The 21807-nt window shown below is 40.5% G+C and overlaps 1 protein-coding gene across 1 annotated transcript in view; it reads left to right on the top strand.

The window, feature by feature from the left end:
- The window catches only part of Jmjd1c (jumonji domain containing 1C), a 129596-nt gene that overhangs the window by 69208 nt on the left and 38581 nt on the right, over positions 1 to 21807 (top strand). The window contains exons 4-8 of the mRNA XM_032889267.1: positions 15923 to 16028; positions 17765 to 17889; positions 18935 to 19078; positions 19172 to 19364; positions 19683 to 21352. Coding sequence (XP_032745158.1) covers positions 15923 to 16028; positions 17765 to 17889; positions 18935 to 19078; positions 19172 to 19364; positions 19683 to 21352 — 2238 coding nt within the window. The remainder of the gene's footprint in view (positions 1 to 15922; positions 16029 to 17764; positions 17890 to 18934; positions 19079 to 19171; positions 19365 to 19682; positions 21353 to 21807) is intronic.

Below are 21807 nucleotides of genomic sequence, written 5' to 3'. Positions count from 1 at the left end.
TGTTTTCTGCCAGGAATGTCCTGTGAACTGACTACTGATGGATTGTTGGTTTGCATCCTTGGGTAGGCATGACCTGCGGGTGGTCTAGATGAAGCCAAAGCAGGGAGCAACTCTTGTTCAGTTCTTGACTTTACCCCATTTCTGCTCAGAAATGACAACTTGTTATACGGGAGCCTAGCTGAAGCCTGGATAGTAAAAGATGGACCATGAAAAAGAGAGCCAGCGACTAATGTTGTGCTTTCTTACCTAAATGGTGTTAGTGTGTGTGTGTGTTAGAATGCTATGTTGTTGTATTTTAGTATTACTTTTGGGGTGTATTCTGTTTTTTATATCCTCTACCTGCCTAATTTATAACATCCTGATTTCAATGGCAATTATAAAACATGATTATTTAGGTCTCAAGTTAAACCAGGATTGTTTTAGTCTCTTAAGAGAAAAGACATTAAACCTAAAACTCAGTTGTTCTCAAAACCAACCATTCCATATATGCTGCCACTAAAATCCTCATTTGTGACAACTGTAAAATGTGTTACATGGATCCATGGAGACCAGGGGCAGGTTAATTTGGCTAAAAGTTGCCTAGAGTATGTGCTGTTCTGCAATACCTAGATGAGACGCGGAAGTCGCTACACTAGTTCTCTGCTGGTCTTAAATATCCTATGATTACAGTGTTCCCTTATTTATTTGGGCTAACAATTTAAAGTATGTGAAATTATGCTTGTCGGCATTGATTTCCAAAGATTCTACACCACCACTAATTAGTGTTTGAGAAAGATTTTCTGCCTTTTTTACCAGTCAAGATAGGGTGATCATATTTATTTATTTATTCCTTTTATCTAGTGCAATGTTTTACTGAGGCTCAGCTATGTTATTTAAAGTTACATTTAATTTATGGTACTAAGTTATACTTTTAAAAATCATGATTTCAAAACATTTTTATGTGGTATGATGTTAGCCGTATAGGATTCTTCAGATTCCATTTTCAGCATCTAGGGAGAGGAGAAAGGAGAAGAATATGGGGAGCCAGGTATATAGGAAGGGGGTTTGGGTAAAGACTGTGATGGTGGTGCTCACACGGCTGGCAGGTCCAGATTGAGGTGCCGAGCTGGTCTCAGTGCACATGGCGAGCAGTCTCATGGGAATCGCTTAGGTTTATACACTATCCTCTTGTATTACTTGTAACTGGTTTCTAACTACAGGACTCAAGTTCGTGTTTTTCTTCCCTGTTTTTATCAGTACAGTTTCCCTGTGGTTTCCACACAGAAACTGATCACCGAAATCTATGCATTTGTTTTTTGTGCAGAGAACCCCAGTAGGTTAAGATGTTTCTCATTTGTCCTTTTCCCAACAGTCAGGTTTCCTTTGTGTGGAATGTATTATTTTGAAGACATAGATTTTCTCAAAGTTAAGTTCAAAATTAAAAACAAAACAACAAACAATACACTTTTAAGTATACCTCTGTTAGCCTGTCCAGAATTCATGTCCCCTAATCTCTGACTAAAGATAAGACAGTTCTTCACAGACGTTAGCTGATAAGTTGGAGGCTGTTGATTTATATGAGCCCCTGTTGTACTAAAATTCTGTGTCTTCATAAAGTCTGGAATCTGATGGGGGAAAGGACCCCTAATAAATATAGAAGTGTATAAAGGCAAAATACAGTACATATCATCAGATACCAGGAAAGTACAAGGAAATTAATTAAATTCAGTTGTCAGTTGCCTTAGGACATGTGGAAATTAGCTGATCCAGTAGAATATTAAAGTTGGTCAAATGAATAGGCAGAATGCATATATTGAATGGCCCACTTATGCAAACCTTAACTTTTATCATCTTCCTGTAAAGGTATAGTGGTGATGAGAAGAAGTCGTTTTAATTAACTGTTATTAATTTCAGACAAGGTCTTACTGTGTAGTCTGAACTCATCTTTGTTACCAGGCTGGCTTCTAGCTTTTGCCTTCTGAGCGCTGGTGCGCACTGCTACCCTTAGCTGAGAAGGCATCTTTAAAAGCAATTTAAATGAATCAGCCATTGGTTTCACCCTCTTTGTCCCCATTGCATTTGGTCAAAGGAAACAAACGGTAAAGCTTTAACTTTTAACTGTGTAGGCACAAACTTGAGCAGCACTGAAGTATTTATCCATGTTGCACAGGCATTGCCACTGCCCAGTTTCTCAGCCTTTTCATCATCTCAAACAGAGCTCTTTCCTTAGTTCACCCCAACCTGTGTTCTACTCCCTTTGTGATTTGCTTACACTAGGTATTGCACATGATAAAAATCTCACAGCACCCTTTTAAAGGCCTGTTCACTTAGTATAAATAACATCTTCATATTTCACCCATGTTATGGCATATGCCAGAATTGTGTGTGTGTGTGTGTTTCTCTTTTGAAGGACTGAGGAACATTTGAGACAGTTTCACACTCTGTAGCAGCTCAAACCATGCTAGCCCAGAACAGAATGTACAGCCCCCATCTGACTATTGGCTGGGATCACAGGTGTCAGTAACCTTAATTAGAACACACACACACACACACACACACACACACACCAACAACCAAACAAATGTGTGTTTGAGAGAGCCTCTCTCTCCTGCTGGTTAGTGTGCCTGTCAGTACACATGGCTCCGGTTTCTTTGAATCATCATGCTTGTTATTTCCCTTGCATTCTCTGTAGTAGCCATCTAATGAAAGAAAGCCATACCTTAACAAGATTTTAGTCTACATTTCCCTACAATTACTGACAGATAGTCTCTCATTATCTGAATGAGAACCATTCTTTGCTCACGTAAAAGGAAAATTCCTTTTGCATCAGAACCGTGACATACCCAGGATAGCAGTCCTTTCTTAAGGACGTGACTCGCAGCTATTCTGTTGATTTTCTTTTCTCTCCTGGTAACACGTGATGGACAAATGTTTTTACTTAATGATATGCTTTGGATGTCATAGACAAATCATCGCCAAATTCAGCATCCCGAGGATTTTCTGAATGTATTCTTCAGAGAGTCTTATTTATAGCTCTTAATTTAAGTGTTTGATCTATATTGATTTAATTTTAAGAAATAATATTAACTAAGGGACCACATTTTTTCAGCATTACTTGTTGCAAAGATGGCTAGCAGTGACTATAGCTAAAATGAAACTGAGCTGATTATTTGTACTATGATTTATCTCTGCACTTTGTAGTTACAGCCTTGGTCTGTGTGCCTGTCCTTTTGCTAGTTTCACAGAGTTTAATTAGTTAGGATATCATTCCCATTCCCTACAGCCACATATTTTGTTCAAATGATTGTTACCAAAACAACTAACATAACTATTACTGTGTTCTGTCATTGAAATTTTATGAATGTTGTAGATAAATCTTGGTTTCATAACTCCTATATAAGCTATTAGGCAATAGATTAGACCTTTGGAAAAAACAGATGTTTGAGGTTTGAGCAAAAAAGCAACTGTGGTTGCCATTCACTTGTATCTGGCCATTTCCCTGTCGTTGTGAGTTTGAAGACTGACAGAACACTGCATTCTCTCAGTGTAGAGAAAGGGGTACGTGCTTTGTTACACAGTCATGCTGTAAGTTCTAAAATAGTAGAACTATTTATATTGCTTTATAGTGCTAGGAAACTACCAGATATGTGTGTCTTCTTAGAAATAGGTTTCCACGAGAAATTGGGTGGAGAACTGGAGATGTGGTTTGGTGGTACAGCATTTGCCAATGCTCAAGGCCTTGGCTTGATTTTCACAGCGTTGCAAACAAACAAAAGTAAGACGGGGAAGAAAAGTGAGAGACAGGAATGTTTCCACATAGGAACAGAAACAGACAAGGAGGGGAAGGAAATGGAGATTGGCTTATGAAATGTGGCGATACTTAAAAAGGCAGAATCTACTGAGTAGGCCAACCTTGGGTTCAAAGGGAGTCTGGAGTCATAGGATCAGTTTTCCTTAGAAGACCTCTTTCTTAAACCCTTGAGCTGATTGTGGAAGGTAAGCCATTCCTCAGACAGGATCTTCTTACCTACTAAAGGCCCTTTGTACAAACATGAAGACTGGTATTGAACCAAAGACCTGTGCACCTAGCATAACGAGGTCCACAGAGAGTTGTCACTGTGCTGCTGATATTTGCTCTTGTTCCTTTTCTTTTGTCTTGAGTTAGTGGAGGGGCAGGCTTCTGTGGCTCCGTAGTTAATGCCCTTGTCACTTCTCGGTCTTTAGTTGTCACACCCTCTTCTTTCTTCCCCCCTTTTGCAGTGCCTTCTAGGCCACAGCACTCTTGGACCACAGTTCTGAGATAGCTGGGAAAGTAGATGCTTCAGAGCACTACTGCCTGGTTAATTCTGAAATTCTCAGCTCACCGTGAAGCATTTATATTGCCTGTTAGGTGAGGCAGTGTCTCCCACACCAAGTGCTTACTTTAGTCACTGTTTGCCTGTGACTGCTAAACCCAGCTGTTGGGTAGACCCTATAATTATAACTGAGTGATGTGCTCCCATCACATCTGTTCTCAAATGGGAGTCCTCAGAGCCCAGTGATTTAGAATAGTGTAAAATAGTAAACGTTTTGTTTTTTAAAACTTAAGTATGTTCCAGATGCTCCCTGAGTGGGAGTCAGTACTACACATGAGTCTGCTTTTTAGTTGACAGTGTGTATTGCCATTCAGAGAATAGCCTTTTTAAAAAATACAGATTGCTGTAGTTCATAGAGTAAATCCATATCTAAATTTGTAACATCTCTACATTTATAATATTCCCAGGCTTAAGACATAGAGTATATGGACTTCAAAACCACAATAAGTAAAAGTTCAAAGCTCCACAGAAAAATTACTTTTCTCTTTTTTCTCTTAACACCCACTTTTTATCACAAGGAATTAGTTTCTTACGGACAGCTTGAGGCTCCATACTCTAAAAGACGCTGAAGACTGTAACTGTAGTGACGCTGCAGTTGAAATCTGTAGTCTTCCACCTGCAGTACATACAATGCCTAGTGTTAGCAGAAAGCTCTCTTAATATGTATTGCCTGCGTGTGAGCAGACTTTACTAACTGTGGCATGTGCCTGGCCTTCTGCTGCTGTTGAAAAGCATTGCCTGTATGGCTGCTTCAGAGGAACAAAAGTCAGTACATACAATTGTATGGTTCTAGTATAGAATAAATTGCTAGATTTCATTGAAAATTTATTCAAACATGCATATCTAAATATTTATATAACTATAAAATCTGTCTTAGGGAATTTCGAGCCCTTGGGATGGACAGGTTAATTATTAGAGAGCTAGGAATTGTCTATGCAGCAGAAATCTCACCTGTCAGAATGCTGGGCAGGGTATGCAGCTGTGTAACTGAATCCGATTACTACTGACGACTGCTGCCCTTCTGTGGTGCTGCATCTGAACCCAGGGCTCCTTTCAGACTAAGCTCTTGTTTTACAACCGGATGCGCACACACCAGCCCCACAAGTTAATCTGTATATTTTAACTTACAGCCACTGCACAGCACACCTTCATTTTATTGGTGTTTTCTTCTATTTGTGTTTGTGTTTGTTTGTTTGTTTGTTTGTTTTTTACACCCCCCTCTTCTATTTGTTAATGTATGCAGAAGCACACATCCTGTTCTGAAATTTTTGTGTTAAAGAGAATGTATATGGTATTTATATCAGACACTGGGAGTAGGGCTCCAGGAAATGCGTAAGTACAAGGCTTGCCTTGCATATGTGATGCTCTGGGTTTAAATCCCTGGAGTATAGAAAGGGGTGGGGTTTGCCATTTGTATAAACGTCGACCCATGGCGTATATGTTTTCAAGATGCTCTTAGAAGTTTGAGAAGTGCTCAAAATAAGCCCACAGTTTCATACATAGCAAGTGGAACATTTTATTTCTGCTAAAAATAGGTCACATTAAATTTCATATTCTTCTATTTTCCTCAGTGTATGGGTTTTTGTTTTTCTAGTCAAGATTTTTCTGTTCTATATGTAATCTCAACTTTGTTTTTAAAATTGAGAGTATGAATGTTTGGACTGCACGTATGTATGTATGTGCACTGCTTGTATGCCAGGTGTCTGTAAAAGTAAGAAAAGGACTACAGAACCCCCCTTGAACTGGAGTTAGCTTCCAACCACCATGTGAGTGCTTAGTGCAGAACCCTGGTCCTCTGCAAGAGCACCAAGTGCTCTTAGCTGCCGAGCCATCTCCCCAACCTTTCTGTTGTCTGGGAACAATGGTTGTGAAGGGTTCTTTCCAGCCAACAGGTTAACTCCTGTATATTTCTTATATTTTCTGTCACATTTACTTTTAATTTCCAATGTTAGAATAATTTTGGGGTTGCATCACAGCTGAGTGATAAGACTTGGGTGAGTAGGATCCCCGTCTTTGATCTGAGCAGCAAAGGGAATAGTTCTGGTTGGTGGACGTCTTTGTTTGGAGGTTGTTCTGAAGCTTTTCTTTTTCCTTTTTCCTTTTTCCTTACATGTCCTAAATTTACATCGCCCAGCATTGGCAACAGTGCCAGGCCCAATTCACGTGTCACGTGTGGGACAGTGCAGACATGTTACATTCCGTTGCAGAATACTGAACCCTACAGGACAGCACTTTTCAGAGTCACTGTCATGTCCCCACTCTCAGACGAGCCCTTCGTTTCCTCTGGTATCATTTTGTATGCTTCTGTGAACTTGTATCTCCTGACACAGTTACTCCAAATCATCACTACTCCACTAAACCTCTGTTCTACTAGTAAATGACCTTTCTCCTACTGCATAGAGGAAGTTGAGGTTACAAGCAGGAACCCCGTAACTTCCTGTTCTTAGACCTATTTTTGTACTTTTTTTTGCCTCCTTTTTTTCTTGTCTCAAAGATAAGTCCATTTGGTGTTTCTTCAGTTTTACAAATACTTCTTGGGTTGTGGGAGGAGGAGAGTGAAGGTGGGTGGGGTGAAATCTGTAGATTCAAAGAGGTCTGTCATTAAGCTCAGCAGGAGGGGGCAAGAGCCGGCCAGCCCAGTGGTCTGAGTTTACCCCAGACCCGTAAGCTGTTCCCTGCTGTCTACATGCAGGCACATATGAGTAAATAGAATAAAGGATTCTTAAAAACACATCTGTGCAAAGTAAATAAATAAAGCCTAAATGGAGCTAGAAATCATCAACTAGAACAGAAAATGGAAAAGCCATAAAGTAAGTCATTCAAAGAATAGAAGACTGTAGAAATTAAGAGATGTTAATAGTGATAAGGATATTCAAGCAGGGCGTAACAGGCTACAGTAAAGTTTTGTTTTGACAGCTTTGGGTTGAAGCCTCCACAGGGTTTTGAGCAGTATTTGAGTGATATGATTAAGCCTTTCCTTTCCCTTTTTTATTTTATTCTTTTTATGTACATGACTGTTTTATCTGGGCGTATGTTTGCACACCAGAAGAGGGCATCATATCTCTTGGGACTACGGTTACAGGTGTGAGCTACCATGTGGGTGGCGGGAGTTAAATTCAGGACTTGGGAGAGCAGCTAGTTAGTGTTCTTAACTGTCACACCATCTCCTCTTCTTCAGCCCGTAGAATAGTAAATTCAGCTCCCAGCAGTGAGTCATTTCATAACCAGCATTGTTTCATTTGTAGTCAGCCTTCATTTTAAAGAATTGAAGGTTTATTTTTACTTTTTACTTTGTTCTGCCTGCATGTGTATATACATGCCTGTGCCATGTGCCTGGTGCCTTTGGAGGTCAGGAGAGGGCTCTGGAACAGGAGTTACCAGATGTGGTCGTGAGCACCATTTGGTTTTGGGAAACAAACTCAGGTCATCTACAAGAGTAAGCACCCTTCCAGCACGCATGCGCTCTCTCGCTCTCTCGCTCTCTCGCTCTCTCTCTCTCTCTCTCTCTCTCTCTCTCTCTCTCTCTCACACACACACACACACACACACACACACACACACACACACACACCACGTATTATGTATCCCTAGAGTATCTTTGTAATTGACTGCATGCTAAGCCTTGAACTTTTGATCCTCCGAGGCCTTGGACCCCAATTTTAGAATTTTTTTTAATTTTGATGTATATACATAATTCCCCTTTCCTTTTTCTCTCTCCCATCCCTCCCATATTACACACCCCACCCACCCCCAAATCCATGGCCTCTCTTCCTTTTACAGTCACACCTACAAACATATTCTAAGATAAACACAACCTGTTGAGTCTGTCTGCTGTTACTGTGTGTATGATGTCCCGACTAACTACTTGTTAGTAGATAACCAACTGGGAGGTGCTTCCCTACGGCAGGCCATTTCCCCACTCAGCAGCCATACTTGTCCATATAACTCATGCTCATTCCCTGTTAGCATGTCCTGTTGGTGTTGTCATTGTTTGGGTCTTGTTTAGGTTGTACTTGATGAGTCTTTCTTCATGGCTATAGCCTCTCGGACATCCCTAGAGATACAATCTCAAACCAAACTTGTGGTCCCTCTGGCTCTAACAGTTTTTATGTCTGCTCTTCCCTTGTGTGTTGTTATAAGGGAAGTCCCATGTGCCACATTCCATCTGTTTCTTCTTACATGTGGACACATATAAATAATACATAAAATACTAATCTCATTCTTTGCAGTCGTCGGTTTCTCCCTGTAGTTTTAATATTAAGTGGCTTTCCAGTTTGGTTGCTTACTATTTTACAACTCACCCTAAATGGTGTCAGGTTTCAACTTTTTTTTCCCCTGTGCTCTGAATCAAATTCTAGACAATCTCATGTCTATTATTAGATAATTATTTTATTTAGCCATGTATATATTCTGAGGACTTCCAAGATAAATTCCTGTCCTCATAGAGGCTAAATTTCACAGGAGGTGTGATTGATAAGGAAAGCTATAAACAGCTCTGTCGTAGTAAGCATTTTAATATCTTCTAGGACAAAATAAAAATAAAGTAATTTTAGAGCTGTTAGAATTGAGAGGGTGGGGGCTGGACCTTTAATCTCAGCACCCCTGAGGCAGAAGCAGGCAGAACTCTCTAAGTTTGGGGCCAGCCTGGTCTACAGAGTGAGTTCCAGGACAGCCAGGGCTACACACACAAAAAAAAAAAAACCCTGTCTCAAAGAATCCTCCCCCTCCAAAAAGCAAAACAAAACAAAAACAAAAAGAAACAAAGAAATTTAGGGGTGGCCAATGGGTGGTGGTGCAGCCCTGTAATTGGAGCACTGTGGAGTCCTGGAGGTGGCCTTGTGAACAGTGCTGTGAGGGGAGAGGGCCTAGGATGGACAAGGCTTGCCCACACCACAGTCTAGCATTATGATTTCAGCTTTTTCTTGTTCAGATTACTACCTGGGAATGTTTTAGTTTCCTGCCTTCTCTCTCATCTACAGTTGGCTACACTAGTTAAAGAGCTAACTCCCTGTCTGCATTGAATCCATACTTATAAGTCCTCAACACATTCCACTGTTTGGTCCTTCTGTGTTTGCATGCATGCTTTGGTTTGGAAAGCTTTCCCCCTCGTCTCCTGTACTCCCCTCATGGCAAGTACCTTTTGTAGTTTTTAAAAGATTAACTTGAAGAACTCATTTTTTTTTCTCAGTTTACAAAAGGACCATTTTCTCTTGAGTGTTAACTTTTCCTGTTACCCCAAACTAGCTCCCTTGTCATCCCCACTAAAGCATGTGTGAATTCTGTATCCTAAATGAAGTTATTGGCATTATGCCTTTTCCACTGGACTTGGAATGTTCTTGGCAGGGGTGCTGTCTTATATGTCATGTCAGCCCCTTGACATAGTCGTCATGAGGTTTCAGAGTCCTGTAGGTTAATATATATTGATAGTAAATTTGATACCCCAGGCAGAGAGGCCATTTCAAACATAATTAGACAAACTGTCTAATTCAGTCTCTTGCACAGTGGAATATAAGAAGTCAAAGGGCAATGTTTTAAAAGTGATAGGTTTGCAGCTTTGATAGACAGCACAAGAGGTTGTAAAAAAAAGTAAGAAAACAAGGTGCTATTTGAATTATGATTGCATCCTAACATAGTAATCAGTAATAATTACCCCTATGAGTATCTGTAAAGGCTTAAATTATACTTAGTAACATATTTATGTATAACTCATATATTTACAGAATTATTATAGTTTGAGTAAGTTTTAAAACTAAGTTTTGTTAGAGAGCTAGATTTCCTCTGTGCTAGAGACTGACTACACACTTTAATTGCTGGCGTTCTTGCGCTGTACCACTAACGTACATCCTGAGCTCAAATACCCTTTCTTCCTAGAAAATTGTAGCAAGCGTTTTAACATAGTTTACTTTTCTACCTTCATACTCCCACTTCTTAAACAAGCAAGCAAGCAAGCAAACAAACAACAAAAAGACAGGCTCCCATTTTTGCTCCTGTCTGGCTTGGAATTCAATGTAGACCATGCTGGCAGGCCTTAAAACTCACAGAGATATTGGCCTGCCTTATATTTCTAGTGCTGGGATTAAAGGTGCACACCACCATGCCTGACTCCCCCTTTTGTTTTTAATAATAGGGATCCTTACCTATATTTAGCATCACTTTAACAGTAGAAAATAAACACATCTTTTTTTTTAAGATTTATTCATTTATTATATATAAGTATACTGTCGCTGTCTTCAGATACACCATCAGAGGGCATCAGATCCCATTACAGATGGTTGTGAGCCACCATGTGGTTGCTGGGAATTGAACTCAGGACCTCTGGAAGAGCAGTCGGGTGTTCTTAACCACTGAGCCATCTCTCCAGCCCCAACAGTAGAAAATAAATGTTGGATAGCATTGTTAAGTATACTGTGCATATGACCATCCTTAATAGTAAGTATTGTGCTATTAGGTTACCATCCCCCACTTTTCCTGTGTGTGTGTGTGTGTGTGTGTGTGTGTGTGTGTGTGTGTGTGTCCCCGTGAACCTCAATGTGGCTTAATCCTCCTGCACCTCCTAAGTACTGGCGTTGGAGGTGTGTGCCGACCTTCATTATTGGTATTTTCATAACAATACACATCTCATGTATTTGCAGTTGTTTGTGTGTATGTATGTACATACGTACGTGTGTGTGTGTGTGTATGTATGTATGTATGTATGTATGTATTATCGAAGTTCCCAGAGGCCCTGAGTTTGAACTCATGATTAACCTTAGGAATCATTCCAATTTAAAGTAGATTTTTTTAATTAATTAATTAATTAATTAATTAATTAATTTTTGATGTATGAGTGCTCTGTCTGCATTTACACTTGCATGCCAGAAGAGAGAATCAATCTCTTTATAGATTGTCTTCCCACCATGCTGTGAGTTGAACTCAGGACCTCTGGAAGAATAGTCAGTGCTCATAACTGCTAAGCTATCTCTTCAATATATTTCTTCCCCCTCATTCCTAAGCGGAATGAATGGTATAATAGTTCTTAGGTGTATGTGTAATATGTCTATCCTTAGTATAGAAGGAATGTTCATCCACCCCCCCCCCAAAAAAAAAGAAAAAAAAAACCTTAGATTTGTTCTGTAAGAATCAGAAAGTCATAGACAAAACTCTCTGTCTTGGTTAGGCTTTCTATTGCTGCAACAAAATACCAGGACAAAGAAACTTGGGGAGGAAAGGGCTTATTTGGCTGACACTTCCACTGTACTGTTTATCATCAAAGGAAGTCAGGACAGGAACTCACACGGGCTGGAGCCTGCAGGCAGGAGCTGATGCAGAGACCTCAGAGGGCTGCTGCTTAACTGGCTCACTTCCCCATGACTGCTCAGCTTGCCTTCTTATAGAGCCCAGGACCATCAGCCCTGGGATGGCCCCACCCACAGTGGACTGAGCCCTCCCCCATCAATCCCTAGTTTAGAAAATGCCCTTCGAGATTAGCTGCAGCCTGATTCTATGGGGCATTTTCAGCTGAGTTCCCCTCCTTTCAGATCATTCGGGTGTGTGTCGACTTGACATAACCTAGCCGTCGCCACTCTCTGGTACTTTATATATATACACCCAGGGCATTTGAGAAGACTACTTTAATTTTACTTAGGTTGAACTCCCCTGTTGTGGATTTTTTTTTTCTTTTAAGCCCACGGCGTTTTCTAATAGTTTCAGTTATGACCTTAAAAAGCATTTAAGAGGTCCTCGGCCTAGTTTGAGGAAGCTGCAGATAGTAAATTGTGTTCAGCAGATGTTGTAAGCAGGTGACTCAGCTCTGTGCACTCCAGGGCAAAAAAAAAAAAGCCTTGACAGTACATTTCCTTCATAGCTTTCTAGATTTATTTTTAAGAGTTCACAAGTATTATTTAAGACATCAAAAAGAATTGTGTGAATTTAGAGGGGAACATTTTTTTTAATAGCCTTTTTTTTTAAAAAAAAAGACAGGATTTCTCTTGTGTAGCCCTGGCTATCCTAGAACTCACTATGGAGACCAGAGTGGAATTGCACTGTCAGATGTCCACCTGCATCTGGCTCTCAGAGTGCTGGGGTTAAAAGTGTGCACCACCATTCCTGGCTTGGCTTCGTTGTTTATGTAATTGTTTTAAATAATATGGTAACCTAAGGTGGAAAAGGCCTTATTACAAATGATACTGCAAATTGTCAAAGCTCAGGAGTATACAGTCTTTGCATTTTCTTATCAAAGGACTTCATAACCAACAAAAAACACTGTGGATTATTTTTACTTCTTTCCTCCTTGCCTCTCTTCTTATGTTCAAAACAGGGTCTTACCCTGGCTAGTCTAAAATTCTGTGTAGGGCAGGCTGGCCTCCAGTTTACAGAGCTCTGCATGCCTCTGCCTCGTCCAAGGTCTTGGAAATAAAGGCTGCCCCATACTGCATTGCACTGTTGCTGTCTTCGAAGGACAGGGAAATAAGGCTATTGAGTTGTTTTTCTAAAGTCGCTGAGGGTTATGGTAAATTATGTTTGATAGATTATAATTTTATTTATAAAGTAGTAACTTAGAGTTTCTCTCATTTTATGAGACCATGTTACTAAACACAGCAGAGTTTTCACACATTGAATCTACAGTATATGAATCGTTGAAGGAGGGCCTTCCTTGATGTGACTCTTGCTTATTTGCTTTCCAAATGCACACTTTGGGGAAAAGTATTTAGTTTGTGATTTTCTGTTCAGTAGAACAAATCATCATCATAGTTATTGCTAGGATCAACTGAGATTAACTGACTGGAGTGATGTTCAATCTTAGAGCATACTTGGCTGCTGAGGTCCTAGACTTAATCCCTACTCCCACCCCCTGAGATTATCCTTGCTTATGGCTTGGGACACAACTCCCATGCCTCTCCTTCTGCAGTGTGGGTTCAGGTCGCCAGGCTTGGTTGGCAAACATTTCACTTGTCAGTCTGTCTCATTGGTACTTTTGAGTTTTAGAACATTTTTAAAAGTTGTTTTTACCTGTGTCAAGTAGTCATAAAGTGTGAAAATGGCAATCTGTAAAGACTGAAACATGGATTTGTGCCATCAGTTACTCACAATTTAAGAGGTTTGTTTTACATTGTGTTGAGGTAAAAGGTAGTAAAGGGTTTGCCTCTATGCTGATGAGTAAGAAACATAAAATACATGTGTGTTTTATATTTGTGTGTGCATGTTTCTATGTAGTGTATATATTAAATTTATTATGTGTAAAGATATCACTGTCAACAAGTCTCATTCTGTGTGCCTTAGCTCTGTCAGGCAGAAAATGGAGGCGATGTTCGGTGCTACAGTGGTATAGTGAGGATTATTTGCCATAATTCAGGCAAGTAGCTGTTGTATAAAAGTTCTGTGATAGAGTAAACTCTGCTAACAAGACTTTGATTTAGAAACTAATTCTTTAACGTGTTGCATTAACTTTTCTAGTTGGAAAAATAATAAAGAAAAATAATATTTTTGTTATCTTTTCAGGCAAGATGCACTGGGTTGTTGCCAGTTTTCATTGTTGTTGTTTGCTTAGTTTTTGAGTTCGGGCCTGACTTTGGCTGATCAGGAACTCAGAGTAGAGAGATCCAGCTGCCTCTGCCTCTCAAGTGCTGGATAACCGCATGCATGACCATGCTAGCGAGACAAGTGTTTTAGAAAGCCATTGCTGAAGGAGCTTTCCTTTGAAGAAATGTTTTCTAGTCAAAAGTTCTGGCCTATGATAGAAAATTATATTAATGAATTTGCATTTTATCATTTTTTTAGTCGTTAACACTTTCATTATGATAGGAAATTTGCCTTTTCTATTTTGCACTGAGCTTAAAGTTTGGTCTTGTGTTGTTTAGTGTGTGGTGTCCCCCCCCCCCCCCAGCATCAGTATCACAGTGTTTGAGGACGGGAAGGTGGACAGGTAGAGCTGAAGTCTACTTGCTGCTGTTTGTCTTACTCCACACAGATTACTAGCTCTGAAGCATTTATCCAGTAACAAACACTGTGGTTGTTCTCCTGTCAATTTGGAGACAGCTTTCCGGTCAGAATTGCTTTTCTAAGCAAGAACATCAAAGTTTCTAAGATAATTCAAAATAGTCATCATTGAAAAATACTGAAGTTTAATCCTTTTTCACTTTAAATGAAGTCCTAACTCAGCCGCAGGCTTGCCTAGCACACTGTCAGGCAGGCTGTTCAGGGCTCGATGCAGTTCCTCTTGCCTGTGTCTCCTCAGTACTTGGAGTGCATGGGTGAGCAACCACAATAGACCCGAGATTGCCAAGCTGGCAGAATGCTCTACCACTGTGCTTGCAGATTGTCTGTCTGTCTTGATCCTGTTCTTGCTGCTGTGATAGAATACCCTGGGGAGACTAACTTAAGGGGCAAAAGGATTATTCTTGCTAACATTTCATGGCAAGGCAGCCAAAGTCAAAACTGCTCCCATCACTTGCTGATCAGGAAGAGTGAACAATAAACACATGTTCCTCCTCCATTCACTTTCTCCACTTAGACACTCCTAGATCCCCAAGTTGTATGGTGCCGCCCCCAGGGCAGGTTTTCCACCCATCACTACAGTTAAGGTAATTGTCCCCAGGCTGCCTAGAGGCCACTCTCCAGGTAAGTAAAGGAAATACTGCCAAATTGAACTTTCCCATTTGTCATTTGCTAGGGGTTATAACCAACATTAAACAGGATGTAGCTTTAGAGCAGGAGTGGTCATCAAGAGCGCTATTCCTTTGGTACCTGAGTGGCTTGCTTTTGGAGAAATAATTTATGTCTTTAAAAGATATGAAAAGTGTTGTAGGTTTTTAAAAATATGTGGGGTGTATGCCTGCCTGCCTGCCTGCCTGCCTGCCATGCCTTATGCTCAGAAGAGGTCTTTGAATTTCCTGGCACTGGACTCCCAGGTAGTTGTGAGCTATTATGTCGATGCTGGGAACCAGACCTGGATTTCCATCTGAGCAGCAAGGGTCCCTAACTGCTGAGCCAGCTCTGCAGCCCTCTTTGTCCTGTCCTCATGCTCACTATAGAGACCGAGTTGGCTTGGCCCTTGGAGCTATCCTCCTGCTTTAGTCTTTAAGCAATAAAATGGAACGAAGCTGGTCACTGTACCTGGCACTTGCTTGTTACTGACTGGGTCTCTCGTAGGTAGCTCTGTCTAGCTTTAAACTTTTTAACCTTTTGTCTCCTCGTGACTATTGGAGTTGCATGTGCACACCACCATTCCTGCAAGGATCGAATGTTCTAGAAACAAATAGTATTACTTTCTAAAGCCTTATAATAGCCCATTAAGGCAAAAGGAGATTGTACTAACTGCCTTGCAGAGAGGGGCTGCCTGACAGTTCAGACAGTCTTAGTGAAGAGATTTGCAAAACCACATTGTGTTATTTGGTGTCACTTTGGAATATGGTAGTAGTTGTCAAGGATCAAATCTCACTACTGAATAATTTCTTATTCTGTATTGTTACAGTTGCTAAGAAAACTAATTTATGTGTTTATGATTTTATATTAAGAATTTCCTAATGTGCTTAGAACGTAGAACATAGTAAGTTATAGTATTACTGTTACCAAAGTGTGATGAGGCCTTCTCTTTTTGTTTATAATTTCAGGACGACATAGACAGCCTAAAGCCCGAACTCAGGGACAACCCACAGCTGCATGCGGAAGTGAAAGTCTGGGTAAAGGAGCAGAAGGTTCAGGAGATTTTTATGCAAGGTATCTATTTTGAAGTTCCACATCACTTTTTGAAACTAAGCCAACTTTTATTTTTTGATTGCTCAGTTTTATGCAATCTAATAGTTTTAATTGCATGTAGTCTGCCAGAAAATAATTGGCAAACTGTAAATAAACATTTTGATAAAGTTTATAATTTCACTGATTTATTATTGTACATGGAATTATAGCTTCACAGTTGTTTTGTTGATAGGGAAATTTCCATAATGTAGACTGTTCAAGATAATGTTGTGGAGGGTCGTCACAGTTCGTAATTGATGCCCTTTAAAGCAGCGGCCGGGATCCGATAAGTGTCCCTGTGCCTTCTAGCGCAGTTACCACCACACTAGCTACAGTCTGGTTGCCTTTGTTTAGTTACTTACAGGGTTGTCTAGAGCATGGGATTTTCAAATAAGACTGGCTTTATAATCCCAAGTGACTTGTTTTAATAGCAGTAAAATCATATGGTAAATATAAGGTTTTTGTGAAGTTGAATTGAAACTAAGACATGACTTAAACTGTTGAATGCAGAGAATACAATTTTGTTAAGTTTCCATATTGGTCTCAGTCTTTGAAATTCATGCCAGTTTTTAATTCCGTCACTTCACAGTGAGTTTAAGACTAGCCTGGTCTTACAAATTGAGTTCCAGGATAGCCAGCTCTACACAGTGAGACCCTGTCTCAAAAAACAAAGCTGAGACAAACCATTCATGTCACTAAGTGTTAGTGAGCAGCAATCATGAAGATGTCCTTGTCCTGTGTGCTACTGTCCCACAGATATCAGGTATTAGAACTTCCTAGTGAGGCACTCTCGAAGGGATAGGCATGGAGGGTCCCAACCATAATAAGGAAATAGATAACCAAACACATAAATTGGACTTCCTGGAATTTTCTGCTCAATAGCTCTCAGACCTCAGAACCCTTTCCTGTCTAAAACCATCACCTTAGTCTGTACAGTTTGTTTTAAATCTCTAAGTAAAGTTACTATCCTCTTGTCCTAGGCTAGTTTGGGGGACAATTTCCTAATATCAAGTATAAAAAATGGAGGTTCTAAATTACATGTATCTTGAAATCTCTTTAAATGACATTATTAAAGTATTTTTTTAAAGTCTAGCGATGCAGAAAATATCGATTGTCTTAGATGATGGCTGTGTTCAGCTTAGTATTCCTGCCATACTTTTGGCAGAGTTTGGGGACATAATCACACTGTTGTTTTAAAAAATAATTCTGTAGGGAGTAAAAAAGTAAAATATTAATAATCCACTTCTATCTTTGGCAAAATACGTGAGGCTGCCTTTGGTGTGGGTTGTAAGGTATTGTGCCCTCAGACTTAGCTCCTCCTTCCATCCCATAAACCAGATTATGATTACTTTTTTTATTTCAGACATGAGCCCATTTCCCCAAACTTTTATCTAGTTTACTTCTGTGTACCATATTTTAGAACACCATGGCTTTACATTGTGTCCTGTTCTCTTCCTAATTTATTATTGCAAAAATTCTCTGTGTGTAGCAGTGTCTATAATAATTTGCATTCTGAGCTAAGATACTTCTCTTCTAAGGCATTTTTAAAGCCAACCTTGTGTATTTCTCATCTGTCACAGAGCTTGTTGCTTTTAAAAGGTAATTCCTAAGTATTCCTAAATGGGAAATGTCTTCATTTAAGATATCCCTTGTGTTTTGTTTTATTTTTTTTCTTTTGTTTTTGTTTTTTGTTTTTTGTTTTTTGTTTTTTTTTAAAGGTCCTTATTCATTAAATGGATACAGAGTGAGAGTCTATAGACAAGATTCTGCCACCCAGTGGTTTACTGGCATAATTACTCATCATGACCTCTTCACCCGCACCATGATCGTTATGAATGATCAGGTAAATAGTTACAGTTTTGGTGCTGGGGTTCAAACCCAGGGTTTTGCACATACTGAGCACACCTTCCACGTGCTGAGTGCATGCACTCCCAACCTCCAAGCCCAGCCTCTCACGTAATCCTTTGAGAAGGATATTTTTCCAGGGTAAATCTAGGTCCTCCTGCGTTTCCAAGACAAGCTTTCTTTATGTAACAGTCCTGGCTGTCCTGGAACTCACTGTGTAGACCAGATTGGCCTTGAATTCACAGAAGTCTGCCTGCCTCGGCTTCCTGAGCGCTGGGATTAAAGGCATCTGCCACCTGACAATATTAAATTTTACTAATTTTTTTTGTGTGTGTGTGTGCATGTGTATGTACATACATACATACATACATACATACACACACACACACACACACACACACACACACATACACGTTTATAAGTGTGACTGTCACAGCATACCTATGGAGGTCCTAGAACAAGTTTTAGGTCTCACCCCAGGATGTGGGTCCTGGGAGTTGAATGTGCAGGCTTGAGAGTTAGTGCTTATGTCCACTGAGCCGTCCAGCCGGCCCTCTACAGGTTTCTAAGCCCTAATAAACCTGATAACACCTGAGTGTAGCTGATGTCCCATTGGGGCTACTTTGGTTAGGAAGTGGTAGTGATGTCATACTTACTTCAGTACACAAAGGTCAGTCTCTAGTTGATACCCCACCCCATCCCTCACCCCCAGATTAAAACTTAACTTTCTTAAAACTTGAGTTTTTTTCTTCTCTCCAATAATAAATATCTCCCATGTAGTTTCTTTTCATTACTGAACACTTTCAAAACATAGTTCTCACACCACATTTAATTGTTAAAATTCTCTTTCAAGAGTTACAGTGAATGCAAAAGGGAAAAGGTAATTTTGTCTTTGTAATTAAAATTGGTTATATAAGCAGGTGGTATTATACAAATTTGAATTCCCAAACTGATTTGTAATAGTTCAACTGAGTAAAAAAATTGTACTAATGTTATGCTGGTCAGTTTGTTAGATTTAATGTTTGTTTTATGTCATGGATTAGGTACTAGAACCACAGAATGTCGATCCTTCTATGGTTCAAATGACCTTTCTAGATGATGTCGTTCACTCTTTGTTAAAAGGTGAAAATATTGGCATTACATCACGACGCAGGTCTCGTGCCAGTCAAAATATCAGCACTGTTCACGTATGTATGTTATTAGTAATGCATTTTAACAAAATACTTTTTCTTAGGCTATTTAATCAAATAGTAATAAAATCATTGTTGATTTATTTTTAGGGTCATTATACGCGTGCTCAAGCAAATAGTCCCAGACCAGCAATGAACTCTCAAGCTGCTGTACCAAAACAGAATACACACCAGCAACAGCAACAAAGAAGTATTCGTCCAAATAAGAGGAAGGGCTCAGACAGCAGTGCACCTGATGAAGAGAGGATGAAGGGAGATAAGTACGACTACGGATCACGAGGAGGTAGGACCCACTTTTTAAAAGTTGCTTTTGAGAGAGGAGGGGGGAGAGAGGAAGAGGGAGGAAGGGAGGGAGAGAGGGGGGAGGGAGGGAAGGAGGGGGAGAGGGAAACAGACAGAGACAGAGAGACATAGTCTCACTGCATACCCCTTGCTGTCCTGGATCTCATTGAGAGAAATCTGTGTGCTTCGGGATGGCATTAAAGGCATGAGTCGCCCTGCAAAGCTAGACCTGCTTTATGTTTTAAGGGCATGTTCATAAATAAAAACACATTAAAATATGCTTATTGATCATGAAAGATAAAATATTTTTATGTTACAGAAAATCCTAAAGGTAAAAACAAACACATGGTGACTAAAAGACGGAAACCTGAGGAGGATGAAAAGAGGCTGACCATGAAAAGGCTGCGGACGGACAATGCTTCCGATGCTTCTGAGAGCAGTGACTCAGAAAACTCAAGCAAGAGAATCACTGAGAATTCCTCTGAACAAACACCAGAGTATGAACTGAAAAATAAAATCACTTCAAAGATAAATGGAGAGGATGGTCAATCCCAGGCAGCTGAGAAGGCAGGAGAAGAGATCCTCATAGATACTCGGCCTCCCTGGGACCAGATGCAGGAAGATAAAGACCATGAAGAAGGGGAGAAGCTCAAGTCCATGGATAGCCACCTACAAGACAAGACGACTCTCCGCTCATCCGAGCAAGCCACAGATGCTGAGCCCAGTTCTAAGGACTCAGTCCTTCAGGAATGCAATATGGAGAACCAACGCACAGTGGAATTACCACCAAAGGACAGGGTAGTGTCCAGAACACCGACACCCAAGTGTGTTATGGATATCAAAAACGACACTCATTCAGAGAGGGCAGCTCAGGAAAAGTCTTTTGGTCTCCAGATACCTGAGAACATGGATTCAAATGTTAGTGATTCCAAACATTCAAATGCTAAATACCTAGAAGCAGCAAAGAAAGATTGTGACCAGAGTTGGGTCAGTGATGTAGTGAAAGTGGATTTAACACAATCAAGTACTACAAATACTCCTTCAGGAAATGATAACCGAGAAATGGAGAAAGAGAGAAATCACTATGTCTCATATATGTCTTCACTAAGTACGGTTTCTGTCACAGAGGATCAGCTGCATAAGCGAAGTCCACCCTCAGAAACTATAAGATCCAAACTAACTACTTCAGTAGATACTCAGAAGACAAAATCCAGTTCTTCACCTGAAGTTTTTAAACCCAAGGTCACTCACTCTCCTGATTCTGTAAAGTCTCGGGCTGCTTATGGGAACAGTCAGGCTGCTGGTGAGCGACGGCAGGCGAGTAAAGCGGAGCACGAGTTATCCAGAGGTAGTTTCCATGCCGCCCCGACTCGAGGCAGCGCTCTGGAAACTACAAAGAGTCCTCTAATCATTGATAAAAACGAGCACTTCACGGTCTATAGGGACCCTGCGCTTATTGGATCAGAAGCAGGAGCTAATCACATTTCACCCTTCTTGAGCCAGCACCCTTTCCCTCTTCATTCCTCATCCCACAGAACCTGTCTAAACCCAGGTGGCCATCACCCTGCCTTAACACCAGGACCCCACTTACTAGCTGGGTCATCTAGTCAAACTCCACTACCTACCATTAACACTCACCCTCTCACTAGTGGTCCACACCATTCTGTCCATCACCCTCATTTACTTCCCACTGTGTTACCTGGAGTGCCTACTGCCTCTTTACTGGGTGGCCACCCGCGCCTGGAGAGTGCTCACGCAGGCGGCTTGAGCCATTTAGCACTAGCTCACCAGCAGCAGCAGCTGCTACAGCACCAGTCACCTCATCTTCTCGGACAAGCCCATCCTTCTGCTTCCTATAACCAGCTTGGACTTTACCCAATTATTTGGCAATATCCGAATGGAACACATGCATACTCAGGACTTGGTCTCCCTTCTTCTAAGTGGGTTCACCCAGAAAATGCAGTTAATGCTGAAGCTTCATTGAGGAGGGTAAGTGACCCCATTGTTGGCTGCAGAGCAGCGTGTGTGTCTGTTAATTATTCTCTGTGGGTACTTTAAAAATAGTGCAGATTTTCAGGTGCTTATTTTCGCGGATGGATAATAACCTCACCAGACTTAACTTTTCTAGATTGCACTACTGTCTGTTCGACTGTGACTTATGGCATATATTTTGGTAGTTTTGTACAGGCTTTTTAAAGTTTTTTTTAAAAAACACGTTTCTTTAAATGATGTTATATTAGCCCTTGGGCAGCTGGATGCATCATTTATGCTCATGTTTCAAAACATGACTTTCTAAGTGCCTTTTGTGCTTAAGGACATTGAAAGTTAGGCACACCTAGTATTTGGCAAAGCTGTCAGCACTTCTGTAGTGACATCACTGCAGGGTCATCCCGTGTGAAATTCTGTACTAACACTAACGCAGAAGGCGGGAAGATAGGACTCAC

Source organism: Rattus rattus, chromosome 18 (assembly GCF_011064425.1).
Source record: "Rattus rattus isolate New Zealand chromosome 18, Rrattus_CSIRO_v1, whole genome shotgun sequence".
Classification (NCBI taxonomy): domain Eukaryota; kingdom Metazoa; phylum Chordata; class Mammalia; order Rodentia; family Muridae; genus Rattus; species Rattus rattus.
The sequence above is the reverse complement of the archived record's forward strand: the minus strand, read 5'-3'. Positions and strand labels throughout refer to the sequence as shown.